Raw genomic sequence first — 13,728 nt, 5'->3', positions numbered from 1 at the left:
GCTCATTGAAAAAACACATCAGCTGCCTTTAGTTAAAGAGAGCTTTCGTGTTTGTGCAAACGATCTTCCTCAATGGCTTTGAAATTGAAGATACAGAGGATATGAAACAAATGAATCAAGTTTCCAAAAGAGCTTTACATCTGAGTTTTTTGTTTTTTAGCATCAGGGTCTCATGTAGAAGAGCTGCCCAAGATTCCCATTGGTCTATAACACAAATGAGTTCAGCCTATGCATTAAAATCACACATGGTTGCATTGGGCCTTCCCAGACACTTGCTGCAGATGCAATCTGCCTTCAAAGTGCTTAATCCCATCCCTTTCACCACTGTGACAGAAGAAGAGCATTTGAGTCTTGGCAGCTAAGCAGGAACACAGAAGACAGCTGGCAGCACGCAGGGCAGAGCGCTCTATGGGATGCTGTAGTACAGAAAGGGAAGGGAAAGCAGTCAGATTGGTTCCAGAAACACAGTAAGAGAAAAACATTATTGTTACCAATTGAATTCAGGAAGACAACAGTGCATCTGTTTAGACTGCTGGCCAGGACAAAACACTAGGAAGCTGTCCCAGCACTTATATAATCTCCTATGTGTAGAAAAGTACTGTTTGAGAACCACCCGTTTCACTCACTCAGCTGAAAAGATCACTGGGTCACAAACAAGTGTCAAGAAACCAAAGAGGAAAGACAGACACATGACAGCCAATGAGCACCAGACAGCAGGAGAACAGAACACTGCTGCATGCCAAACACAAGGACACCTACACTCATCTGTATCTGCTGCCATGAGTTGGGCACACAGCCCCAGCCTCCATGCTGCTCCACAGACTGCACAAAGCAAAGTTCCTGCCCTCGGTGCAACAGGTGCTTCCTCAACAAAGAGCACCCACACTGAAAAATTCCCTCAAAGGTATTTAAAGCTGTCCTGAAATTCTTGGAGCTCTGATTTGCCCTCCTGCACCACAGTGCAATACATAAAGCAGCACTGACTTTAATGCACCGACTGCTTACGTGTAAGGTAAGATAACTGCCCTTCCAAGGCACGAATTTGGAAACTGAACAGTGATTTCAGGTCAGTTCAATGCTACATATGGCCTACAGGTGAGCACGGGAACCTGGCACCTCACAGAGGCTCCCTGGGATTCCTGGAGCATCACGGGTGGAGCAGGAATTTGGCAGAGATGTGTTCTGGTGGGAGAAGAGCCTGCAGGGATGGAGCTTTCATATGGATATATAAAATATATGTGGATGTGGGTGCAAGTTTTATATATGCTCTCCAGTGCTTATAGCAAATTAGGACTAATAATTTTTTGTCCAGTCATAACACATGCAGTTATTTAAAGGGAAACGTTAAGGCGTTTATTTTTGTCATGGGTATCCAGACTTTTTTTCTTTCTCTCGGGGCATTTGAAACAACTGTGCGTTTAAAAAGGCAGGTTTCACATTTCGTTCATTGTCAGTACCAAACCCACGTACTGCACAGACCAAAAGCTGCACTGACAGAAAGGGCTCCCAAGGACAGGGGCTGCTCCACAGCCCTGCGTGCCAAGAGAGCCAGCCTGCAGCATGGGGCAAGCCTGCATGCAAGGTGAGAGGAAATCCCATCTCAGGTGTGGCTGTGATGCTGATTGCCCTCGTTTGGAAGAAATAGCCAAAATTTATATTCTAAAATGATTTTCAAAGGCTTAAGCAGAATGGCTGTAATTAAAATCTACACACTCATCTTGGGCAGGACCCAAGGACAGATGTAAGGAAGAGTCACAGCCCTCGTTTTTAATGCGTTTTTCTCACATAATGGATGATTCTGTTATGTCCCAATTCCCATTCCTGGAAAAGTTAATACATTTACAGTGATCTCTGAAATACAGCATGGAAGCTAATTAACTTCAAACTTAGAAAAAGGTCTTTCTCATTTTCCTGGAAAAGAAGAAGAGACATTAATGGATCTCTTCTGCCAGAAGAAACTTTTTAAAATTGTCAACAGATTTTAGAAGCAGTGCCACATTTTTGGTAGAAAATCCTGGCACCATTTCTTAATCTGTGGTTTAAAAACAGTTCTTAATGTATTCGTCCATCTGGTTCATAAGGAGCACTGTAACTACAGAAATGGGGAAGGGCAAGGGGGGAAAAGGCTTTTTTTTTTTTTTTTAACTTTCAGTTTTAGTTTAGGAATCACATGAATGGGAGGAAAGAAAGAAACATCCTTTTTAGTACCTCACTTTGGTTCTATTGTCTAATATAAGGACAGATCGTATCTGTACGGCCAATTACACAAATCAGAGAACTTCCTTACAAAGTATTTACAAAGGAGAAGGAAAAAGCCTTTGTGCCTAAAGCAAACCTTTGATTAGATCTGCATTAAACGTTTATCACAGCACTTTTTTTATTACGTGCACTTTTATCACTTGCCATTATTTGTTACACTTTATATCACGCTCACATCCTGAAGCTTCATCCAAGACAAAGATGCCCTTCCTGCTCCAGCACAGGCACTGCTCACACCCAGCATGGAGCATTCCCTGTGAGAGCTCAGGGCACAAACAGAGCCACAGGTGATAAGTGGAAGGCGAGTCGACCCAGAAAGCTGAAACAATGCCTCAAAAGCAGAAGATGTGTCATCAGTAGAGCTCATACTTCTTATGTATGGTATAATACACGCAGGGCATCTCAGCTGTGATTCAACTCGTCAGCTTTCCATAGACACTGACCTACCTGCAGCTGCCACCCGCGGTCCAATGGGGAAAAATAACCAATTAAAAAAAGAAAAAAATCCTTTTCTTGCACTATTATTTAGTGGCTGACATCTGTTTTAGCTTGTCTAGAAGAAAACTGCATTTGATTTGAAAATACAGAGACAATGTAGAGAACCTTCCATTGTTTCCAGTAGTTACAGAGAAGCTTGAAAGCAGTAGGCTTAAAAAACTGAAGGTAACAGTGCCGTGCTAAATATGCTTCTTATTTTATACAGAGTTATAAAAAGAAGACAAAGTAGGAGTTGAATTATCACAGAAGAAGAGATTGATTTTGAGAGAAAGGAACTGAAAAGCGCAGCAGAGCTGACAGCACACGTGGGCCTTCTCAATGGAGCTGCACTGCTCAGCAATGCCTGCCCGTGCACTGCAGTGTCCAGGACAGCATCACGTTGTCCTCTCCCAGCACCCTGTGATGTGCACGGCGTTACCAAGGCTGGAAATAACCTGCTTAGAGAAACCGACCTGCCCACGTCTGCTTCCTGCAGGTGGCTCTCACTCCAAGCCGATTTTATTCACATGAAAGTAATTACTGATACCTTTTGGGGCACCGCTGCATTTATTACTGTGTGAAGGAGACAAGTTTTATTAAGGATCCGGTTTTATTACTTGAAAAATATTGCTTGTTAGTCTAACTGGGGTTGGGGAGCTGCGATGGTTCCCTGGAGCTAACTGATTAATAATCATTGCCAACTGCATTTTAAATTTTAATTTTGGCCTTGGCTGACCTGCCTAAACGATTCCCTACAGCTATGAAAACACTTTCTAGTGTACTTTGAATATTTGGGCATTGTCTGAATAGTTGAAGCGTGCTGGAGGAAGCGAGCAGCAGTGCTAATTCTCCTATGTGTCAGTGTTACGGCACAGAGAAACACACAGCCTTCCCTCTGCATTTCTGCCAAGCCAGGAGCATGGTCTGAATGGAACAACGTAGGTGATAGGAAGGAATGTCCTTCCAGGAGATGGGTCGGGATGGAACAGGTGGGCTTTATGCTCTGTGAGCACTGCAAATATTTCATTCACTTAAAGGGAATCCACTCTACAACCTGCTTTTGTTTAAAAGCATCAGCAGGTACCTGAAGAAAACCGCCTGGTGATTGCAAACTCCTGCTTCCAAACCTCTCTAATACCTCTTACAAGGTTACTAGAAGTCATTTCAGATGAAAGAATATATTAAAGCTGCTTAATTATTTAATTAGATGCAACATCTTTTGTATGATGCTATGCACAGATGAAAGCAAATATCTAGTGACTACATTTAATAAGCTGTTAAGAAAATTCATTTATGCTAAATTTTATTTTACTGGAAATGAGAGTCATTAAGAAAGGATGCATTACATTTTCTTAATTAGGTTCGGATAAAAAGAAGTCCTCTTCCAGGAAAGAGAATCAGGCAAAGGAACCTCAAGTATTTTACCCTGATATTTATAGGCTTAACACTTTTTATCTAATTTTCTCCATCTAAGGAAGCACTTAGACATATAGAAAGTATATGTTCAAAACAAGACGTGCTCCTGCCCTCCTTGTCCTCTTACACAGACCTGGACAAAGACAGAGAGCTCTTTCAGAGTAGCTAGAATGGTTTGGAATATTAATCTCTATATGGCATGTGCACCCAGAAATCGGTTCAGTTGTGGCCTTTAGGAGCATCCTAACAGAACACCACAGAAACAAATCCACGCAAGCTCCTCTTCCAAAATAAGAAATGGAGAAGATGTCATGTTAATGATGCTATTAAATACTGCACTTCCCCTGACACTGTTGGAACCAAATGCCCAAGTAAATGTTGTGGCAGCTTTGTTTCACGCTGTAAAAATGGCAGAGCTGCAGACACAGAAGGCTTCCAAGGAAGACCCCCTGCAGCTCTTACTGAGAAACGCCCTGGTGACCTTCAGTAACATTAATTCAAAGATTTGGAAGGACAAGTGATTTCATTCGGAGCCATAAAGCAGGATTAGAGTTTTTTAATCTATTTCTCCCTTTTTGTAAAATGTAGCGAGCATTTATGGAGAGGACAAGAAGAAATCTCCTTCCTCTGCCATAAACTAAATGGGATGATGAGCAGATTTAGCAAGACACAACATCCACGGATGGACACGAATTTAGCACAGACATGAACCTCCTCCCTTGTTTTCTCCTCTTAAGCCAAGCGTAAGTGCTGAGCAAATGGGCCAGAAAGCTATTCCAAATCCTTTCCCTACATGAGATAGAAATGAGTTTCTTCAGAATGCTATTAATGGCTAACCCATAAGAGGGTTGGTGCAGGGGAAGACATGAGAGAGCAGCAGCTTTTCCAAAGCTCGGTTTAGTAAGCTGAATCACAAACCTCCACTAATTTTACTGGAACATCACGCAATAGTGCATGTAATAACACTTCCTCCTTTTGAATGAGCTGGAAATAAGGAGGAAATATTTGCAGTATCTAAGAATTTCTACTTGAGCTAAGCTTTCAAGTCTCATAACGTGACATTTCAGAATCTTCAGTCCTCTGTTTGTCTCCAGAAACCGGAGCTGCTTACTCAGATTTCTCAGTACCTATGTTCTTCAAAACCTGATCTATTAATAAGGACATGCCTTGCTGGAAATGACTGAAATTATAAAGTAAATGAATAAATAATCTAGCTCTAGCCATCTGGAACATTTCCAGGGTAGAATTACCGATGCTCAGAATGTATTTCCAAGATTTTTTTTTATTTTTTTATTTCTTTTTTTTTTTTTTCCTGCCCAGAAACTCTTGGTAAGAATAGCCAAGATTGAGAGGCTTCTTAATTCAGATTCACCTGAGCCTTACCCTGGCACTCAACTCAGCTCCAGCCCTGAGCCAGTGTCCCTGCACAGCACCCATTCAGGCACTCTCCCTGCTCAGAGCCCTGCAGCCATCTCCTCACCCAGCACTGCAAAGCTGGGCTGCTGTGACTCTGCTGCAGACCGCAAGTGTGGCCCTGCCACTTCCACGTGCCCTTCTGCATGCACAGCCTGCACCACCCTGTCTGCAGAGATGCAGTGTTTACAGGTAGGAAAAAAAGACATCAGAAGTCTGCAGGAAGTGGCTGAAGTAAAAGAAGATGTTAAAGAGCTTCTTGCAAAGTAGTGAAACTGCTGTACTGGGACTCTAAAAAGCAGCTAACTCACCAAGGAGTTAATAATTAATGCTTTCAAAGCAATTCCTGCACAACATGACATCCTGCAGGTGTCACGAGGGGGGTTAGGAGAAGGCTGGCAGGGCTCCAGCACAGCTCTGCACATCATTGGCCCCTGAGACACAGAGAAGTGAATGCAGAAGTCAGGGGGTGCATCAGCAACCGTGGTGCTGGGCTGCCAGACACCCTGATGGGAAGGCAGTGCTGTGTGCTGCTATTACTGAGAGTGCCATGCGACGTCCACAGAATCCTAAATGCACAGATTGAATAATCAGATGATGAGGACACTGATGTTTGGAAATGTACATCGTAAATGCAGCTCTGGAATGGCAGCGTGTCTGAGTCTGTCACAGCCAGGCTGAAGCAGGGCAAGAAGTGCTGCCTCTCCTACATTCAGTGCAGCACTGGCTGTGGGTATGGCTGGTGTGCTCATGCAGCTGCTGTCATCAGCACAAAACTGACCAATGGACTGGGGAGGGGGAAAAAAGCAAAGGTTTTCCACGTGTGGCAAATAAAACACGAAATCACAATGTGACATGGCTCAGAGAAAGACAGAGCATTGCAGATCCTTCACTGGAGAGGCAGGGAGATTCCAAACTCTGAAGCAGCCATGCTTCAGGTGCAGGCCACGCTCAGTGTGGGAAACACTGCGATTTACAAAACCCTGCTCAGTAACAGATCCAACATAACCCAAATAGCTGATTACCTTTTCTGCCTCATATACCCCTGCAACAAAGGCAACGTGCCTGCATGCCTTGCAGAAAAGCCCTATGCAGCACCAAACCTGGAGAGTGAGAATGCACTCTGCATCCACCCCGCAGGAATAGCTGTGGGCATCCTGGCACCCTAAAAATAGCCGAGGTGTGGGTGCTGTGCTGACAGCTTTGTAGGGTTTGTGAGTAATGCTGGGGCTGCTAGGGAACTGCAAACAAACTGACCGGGCTCCAGCAGATGCCACAGGGGACTGTAGGATGACGATAAGGTAACCCTACTCTCTTAATAAGACAAGTCTAATTTCTCTGCCATAAACAGGGACAGAGACTTCCTTTAAAATGAGGCAGATCTGTCCAACTGTTAAAATCAATGGGCTAACATTCCCTTTCACAGAGGGATTTGCATGCTCTGACTTTGGTCAAGGGGAGGAATACCGCTCAGAGGCAGGTAGAACAAAAAATCGGCGACACAAAAGTTGGAGCAGTCCTGAGACAAAAGCTCTGTTCTGTGCAGTATGAGGAGAAGTGCAAGCCTTTGAAATCAGATAGCAGCAAACGTCTGCCCAGGTTCACAAAAGCAGCCGCAGAACAACGCCAAATGCAAATTTACCCTCTATCTGACTCCTGGATTCAGGCAGCTCCTTCTATAACTAAGGACTGTGAAAGCACATATGAATGCATCAATTACATCCATAGCTAACACTTGCCTCAGAAGAACCTTCAAAAAACAACCCTTCAATAGTTAAAGCAAAACCACCCTCTACCACCACAACCCCCTCATCTCTGAGGGAAAGCTGCTATTTCAACACACCTTCACAACCCAGCTTTTGCTTTGGCTGAGATTCGCCATTCGATCAGTGCTGCAACAGCTGATGAACTTCAAGGTAACTGGTGAGCTCCTGCATCAACTGCATCTCCCTGCCATGGGGAACACTCCCTGCCCTGGCCCTACTGGTGCAGTGTTTGCAGTGAGACATTCCTGCTCGATGCAACAGTCAGTGTCAGGGCTCACAGAGCTCCGTCTCACAGGCATTACATAAGACAGTCATTACATGCTAAGGACAATAGCAAAGTCACAGTTCAATGAGTAAAACATCTGCAAAGGAGATACTTCTAACAAGCATCTAGAGCAGCTCAGCAGCTCAGGAAAGCACAGACCTGCCATTCAGGTGTGTTAAGCTCTGCTAATCTTGTATGGGGGAAGAAAAGACAAACTGCGATGTTCAGATTTCCGTGCACCTAAAAGCTGAAGCTGTGGATGGAGAAACATCAATTGCAACTCAAAATGAAGGACACCTATTAATGCCTTTCTGCAGCCTGGCCCCGGATGGTGCACTGCCTCCATCCTGCAGCCCAGCAGATGAAGGGCTGCCCCAGGCCATGCACTGCTCCAGCAGCACCCCTGCACCGTGCCATGTTCTGCACCCACACCATTTCCCCATTCAGTGCCAAACTGCCTTACTTCTGTGTTCCAAAACGTGCCCTTGCTTTGTATCATTGTGGTAAGCATCTTATTTTTACTTACTTTCTTATTTTCTGAGGAAGTCTCTGACATTCTCACCTCAATTTAAGGCAGTGATACAAAAGCAGGCAGAGGAAACCAGAAAGACAATGCCTTGGAAAACACCCTGGTGACATACAGTGCTGGTAGCATATAAATCATGACTGAGAGAGAAGAAACGCACTCTAGCAGCTTATTTTTCCAATGTAAGCACATGGTAGGTAACATTCTATGGCTCAGGTAATTCACAGCAATATCCACACAGTGCTGTAATCTATTCCTTCTACAAAATATGCCATCTTTGTAATTCCATGTACTTCGGGTGACATCTATTCTCATTTCTATTACTTTGATGGGTGATGGAGAAATCCATATGAGCAGATCCATGAACAACTTGCTGAGCTAAGGACAGCAATAGCAACATTTCTAAAGGAGAGCGACTTTGCCAAGGCAAACAAGTTCTGCCAACATTTTAGCACCACTAAAGGTCAGTTGGGTTACAATTACGTCTAATTAGAATTCTCATGAATTGCAACATCTTTTCACTTGAAGGCACTTGCAGCTTAAAAAAGTATGAATTTTATTTCCCGTTTTCTAAGAATCAAAGAAAAGAGGCATTCTGACCTTGGAGTTAGATGTGAATCATCCTAAAAGAAAAGAAGCACGTCATGGTTAAGAGGAAAAGGAAAAGGAAGAGCTCTGTACAACCACCAACACCCAGCTCTTCCCTCCTGCTTTGCTGTTCCTTTCTTCCTGTTCAGTACCATTGTGTTGGTTTTTTTTTAAGCATTATTCCTCATTTTCTTTTCTCCTTCTCATAGTTACATAACCCTTCTGTCTCCCTTTTTGCTTTAGCACCCTATTTTAGTCCTCCCTATCTTCAGAGATGCCCGCCTGCTGTTCTTCCATGTAAGATGTTGGTATTTCTCCCTGACATTACTGCTAGAAACGGAAATTCAGTTTTGTGCTGAAGAATTCCTCTTCATTTCATCCCACAGACCGGGAAAGATGGCTCTGCTCTCTGAGAGAAGCACTACCTCTTAAAAATCTATGACCTACAAAACAAGCTGAATTTTCTCTTGCATGTCAAAAGTCTGTGTGTAACAGAACTCCTTCACTGACTGATTTCTAACATTTTCCTTTGAAAGGTATCAAACTTAAAACAAATTCCTGTCAAAGCTGAAGCCTCAGTTGTGCTCTCGTGCTGTGAATAGTCAGTCTCTTAACTAATAAAAATGACTGCTTTAATTATTATATGGTTCTTCAAGTTCCACCTGTAATGCAGGAGATTCTCTTGTCATCAGGGAATTAAGAGGCCACCTCACTTAGCACTATTTAATGTCAGGTTTTCTGCTGTAGGTGGGGCAAATCATAAATCCACAGCGCCCTTTTGTTTACCTCCCACTGCACTGTGCTCCTGCATCTGTAGGATGACCTTATCCTTCCATGTGTCATTCACACCTGTAGCCCCACAAAAGCACACAGACTGAAATCCCTGACCCACTGAAGTCGTCAGGGCTTTTACAGTGGGCTCCCAAGGACACAGGGAGGTCACAGGACACAGGGGCGAAACACACCCTGTGATTACGTTCATTTGGCAGTTCAGCATCTTACTGCTATCCCTGATAAGTGTACAAAATTCAAACCATCTGTTGCTGACATAACCCCAGACAATGTGCTGCCATACCTAGAGCTGTGGGGCTCTGCTTTTACAAGGCCATGCTGTGTAGCCAGCATACTGCTTCAAGGTCATTTGGCACAGGTTAAACTCTGCAGTCAAATTAGTTCAAATATAGTTTCACAGTCTCTCATCTAACAAGGCACAAATCCATACAGATAGAAGCAGAATATCAACCAAAACCCCACAGCTTGTTCCTTTGCTTTCCAAACCTGAAAACCATTATCTCTAGATCCGCCACTTACTTGCACACATACCAGAGCACGGTTGGAGCAGATGGTTCAAAGATAACTTTCAATCCATCTGCAGTTCAAAACAGTGGTGAACCATTCCAGCTGTTTTCCAGATCAAAAATATTATTGTCATTTTGCTATCGCTGCGTGCTGAGGGTTATGTAACAAAAATGCACATGTCCCTCTGCCTGGAATGTAATTAATTTCCTCCCTCCCCACTGAGAGTGGTAAGTAACAACTCAGACAGTCTGCATGCTTCAGTTTTAAGCATGGCCAGAGATGCAGCGATGGAATTATTCCCCGTGGTAACCCACTGCTGGTAACACGCCAGCCCTCTGCAGGTCTTAGAGACAGGGTCTATTCTGTAGTTCAGGGAAAAAATAAATACTACTTTCCTGCTTATACGTGACCTCTTACTGTCTGCAGTGTACCATGAATGCTTTGTTTCAGCTATTTTAAACATAGATGTTGCTTTACATTGGAATTCAAAGTATTCTAAATCAGTATGCTAGCTAAAGTAATTGCTTCCGATCCGAAATAGGCCACTGGACTCCCTGTATACTTTGGTCTGCAGAAGTAAGGCACTGTACACTATTCACTTTAAAATGGTGGCATAATTGTGTCTTAATTTACAAATATCCAAATATCATTCATTAGGTTAAGCGAGGAGTCCACAATACAATCTGCTTACACACACAGAACACCCAAAAATCCTTTGCTTAAAACAGTGCACTTAAAACTAGTTTCCTCAATGCAATATTATCTGTAATACGCCCTTCATCTCTGTGAGTGCAGCTAATCCAGAGATATTTATATCTGAACTATAAGACATTCAGGAGAGGAACTTCTGTCTATAAAATGTTTGTGCCGTACTCAACATCCTTCAGTTGTTACTGTGCTATACATAAAATGAGGTGAAAGGGTGTCAACTGAAATGAAGCTTTAGCTTATTACTTAACTGCAGCAGTTTCCTCCAATGCCTTATTTCTTGGTTCAGCTTGTTCAGGATTCCTGGCATGGTTTACAGCCTGCTTCTGCACGGAGCACCTGCAGTGCTGCTAGCAGCCTTACCTGGTTAAATAGGCCAGAGCCAGTTCAGATCCCGACAGCTTCTTGGGTTCTGCTTTCTTAGTAGAGATTCCAGCTTCTCTCATCAGCTTTTTTTCTTCTTTCTTGCGCTCTTTTTTCAATTTTCTTTCCAATTTCCTCCTTTCCTCTGGAGTAAGATCTTCCTCTTCATCTGCTGCCTGAAATAATAAACATTTAAATAAAATGATTCTGTTCCTATAGGAAGGTAAACAAAGCATTCATAAATGCAACCGAAAGGCACAGTTAATATTTTAACCCAGCAGCTTCAAGCTTCATACTTTTACCATACACCAAACTATGAAGCTTCTACATTGTACAGCTCACATAACTGTAAATGCTGCACTCTGCAGAAGTCTGCAGTGGCCTTTTCTGTCCTCTTTAGATGAGAGCAGTGATCTCAGCAATCAGAGCAAGCACTTTCTTTGCTCGGTATTAAACACCATTTCCAAGATTTGTTGTGCTGTTTGTGCTCTCATAACAAGGGATATGAGCAGCAGAGGCTGTTCACAGTGGAGGGAGGGTATGGAATTTTTTAGCACATACACATGTATATGGGAACAGTGCTCCCTTAAGACTGGGACTGTAAGATCACACTGTCCTGCACTGAGAAAACCTCTGCCTTCCAACCATGGGCCTGAGTTCCCTTTTGCCAGAAATGAAGATGTGACATCTACCATCTTCCTATGCCTCGTGGAGATCCTTTGGCAATCCTGGGTAAACATGCACAATCCTGCATAAACACATCTACACATATAAACCTCAAAGGTTGGAATTTCTACACACTTTCAGACAAAACAGTTCTTAATTCATCTTGAAAACCCAATCACTAAAAATTTACACATAACTATACTGCAAATGAGAGCATTCGTTTCACGTACAGAAGAGGAGCACTGCAAATACACTGAGTTGATCAGGGTGAATCACGCAGTGTAGAAACAAAGAGCTGCTCCACAACAAGCCGAGGCATACCCCAGTGATTCCCAGCACTGCTCATTCATCTTTCCAGGCAGCAGTCCCTCTGACTTGTTAAGTACCAACTGGAAGCATGAAAAATTCCAGCTGAATGGCTGTTACTCAACATCCCCTGTGATTTCCACATCCCAGTACATTTTGTTTTCCTGTACGAACACTCTGCAGTCCAAAAGCAGCACTGTCTGTGCTTCCTCTCCTCCAGAAGGACAAATGTCAGATCCACCAGGCCTTCAGATCTCGGTTTTCTGAAGAGATCTAGCCTTTGCAGGGCTCTATGATTATCTTGGACAGACCTCCATGAAAACGCAGATTAAGTACCTTCTGGGTATCCCTATGGACCTCAGGAAGCAGTGAGGAACTGGACACAGCAAAACCACCTCTCCTGTGCCACTTCTCAGAAACAACTGAGCAACAGCAACAGAAAAAGAAACCATGAAGTTTAGCAGATGAGACTCTTATTCTCAGTTTGAATGGTTCCAAGATGAAGAGCAAAGGGACGGCGCTAATTCCTAGCCTACACGATCATTGTAGAATCACAGAATGGCCTGGGTTAAAAAGGACCACAAATGTCATCTACTTTCAACCCCCATACTACGTGCAGGGTCACCAACCGCCAGACCAGGCTGCCCAGAGCCACAGCCAGTCTGACACTTACAGAGCTCACACAGTCCAAACAGAACTGTGATGCCTTTGCTGTGGTTTAAGGACCCAGTGCTTCCCAGCCATGAGCACCAAGCACTGCCCTGCTGCTAAGCAGCGTTACTGCTGCTGCCCTGCAAAGCAAAGGCAGGCAAACAGGGCAGCACCTGAACGCAGTCTGATCTGGCAAAGGCACCTGCCAAGGACCACATGTTGGTTCAGCATCAATTCCTGCATTAGCCAAGCCTACTTTGATCCATCTTTTCAACTCTCTGTTTTCAAAGACCAAAAACGAATGCGAAAGTGGACGTCAGAATAAATGGTAGTAAAGAGGATTTGCTTTTTTGTTAGGTTTAAGATGCTTTTAATTTCTTGTTATGGAAAGCCAGCATTCGCCCCAAAAAAACAATGTATTGCATTAATCTAAATAACAATTCATACCTCAAACAACATCTGGGTGAAGGTAGGTACGTAACTGTTCTACAGGAAACAGCAGTTCCATTGGAGAAGCCATGGTGGGACTCATGAAATAACAGCCCCAGCACACAGCCCTGGGAGCACCAAGGGTGGTCGTGTATGAAGTGTTTGTAAAAGATGACTGCAGCAGCTGTCCGACAGACGACACACTACGCTTAATCTTCTTTTAAAAATAATGTAATGAATTTGTTTACTTTTCTGCAAGCCATGAAGCTTTCAAATAAAGTGCCTGTGGCACATCATTAGAGCTGCTCTGATAAAGAGGCCTCCGCTGCTTGGGACTTACAGTAACTGCTATCTCTGTACCATCCCCTCCCCCACACATTCCTCACATTATCAAAAAGCTTTTTATCCCTCTCCCGACTGCTCCACTAAATACAAAACAAGTTGCTCCCTCCCCATAAGTGGTCCCAACATAAATACCAGGCCCTCACAACGCTCATTTCCAGCCTAACAATTTGGGCACTGTAGGCCATCTGAAACACGAGCATTGTTCTCCCTTTGGGGCTGGAACCTTCCCAGGGCTGAAAGAGTGAGGATTT

At 43.7% G+C, this 13,728-nt stretch overlaps 1 protein-coding gene across 8 annotated transcripts in view; it reads right to left on the bottom strand.

Moving 5' to 3' along the window:
- CHLSN (cholesin) overlaps nt 1-13,728 on the bottom strand; it is a 100,374-nt gene that overhangs the window by 10,671 nt on the left and 75,975 nt on the right. For all 8 annotated transcript variants that reach the window (XM_090151443.1, XM_031606762.2, XM_090151441.1 and 5 more), the window contains one exon: nt 11,081-11,256. In XM_090151443.1, the coding sequence (XP_090007569.1) occupies nt 11,081-11,256 (176 nt within the window). The remainder of the gene's footprint in view (nt 1-11,080; nt 11,257-13,728) is intronic.

The sequence above is a fragment of the Phasianus colchicus genome, chromosome 16, assembly GCF_987193195.1.
Source record: "Phasianus colchicus chromosome 16, bPhaCol1.hap1.1, whole genome shotgun sequence".
Lineage (NCBI taxonomy): Eukaryota > Metazoa > Chordata > Aves > Galliformes > Phasianidae > Phasianus > Phasianus colchicus.
This window is presented reverse-complemented; position numbering and strand designations above follow the sequence as displayed.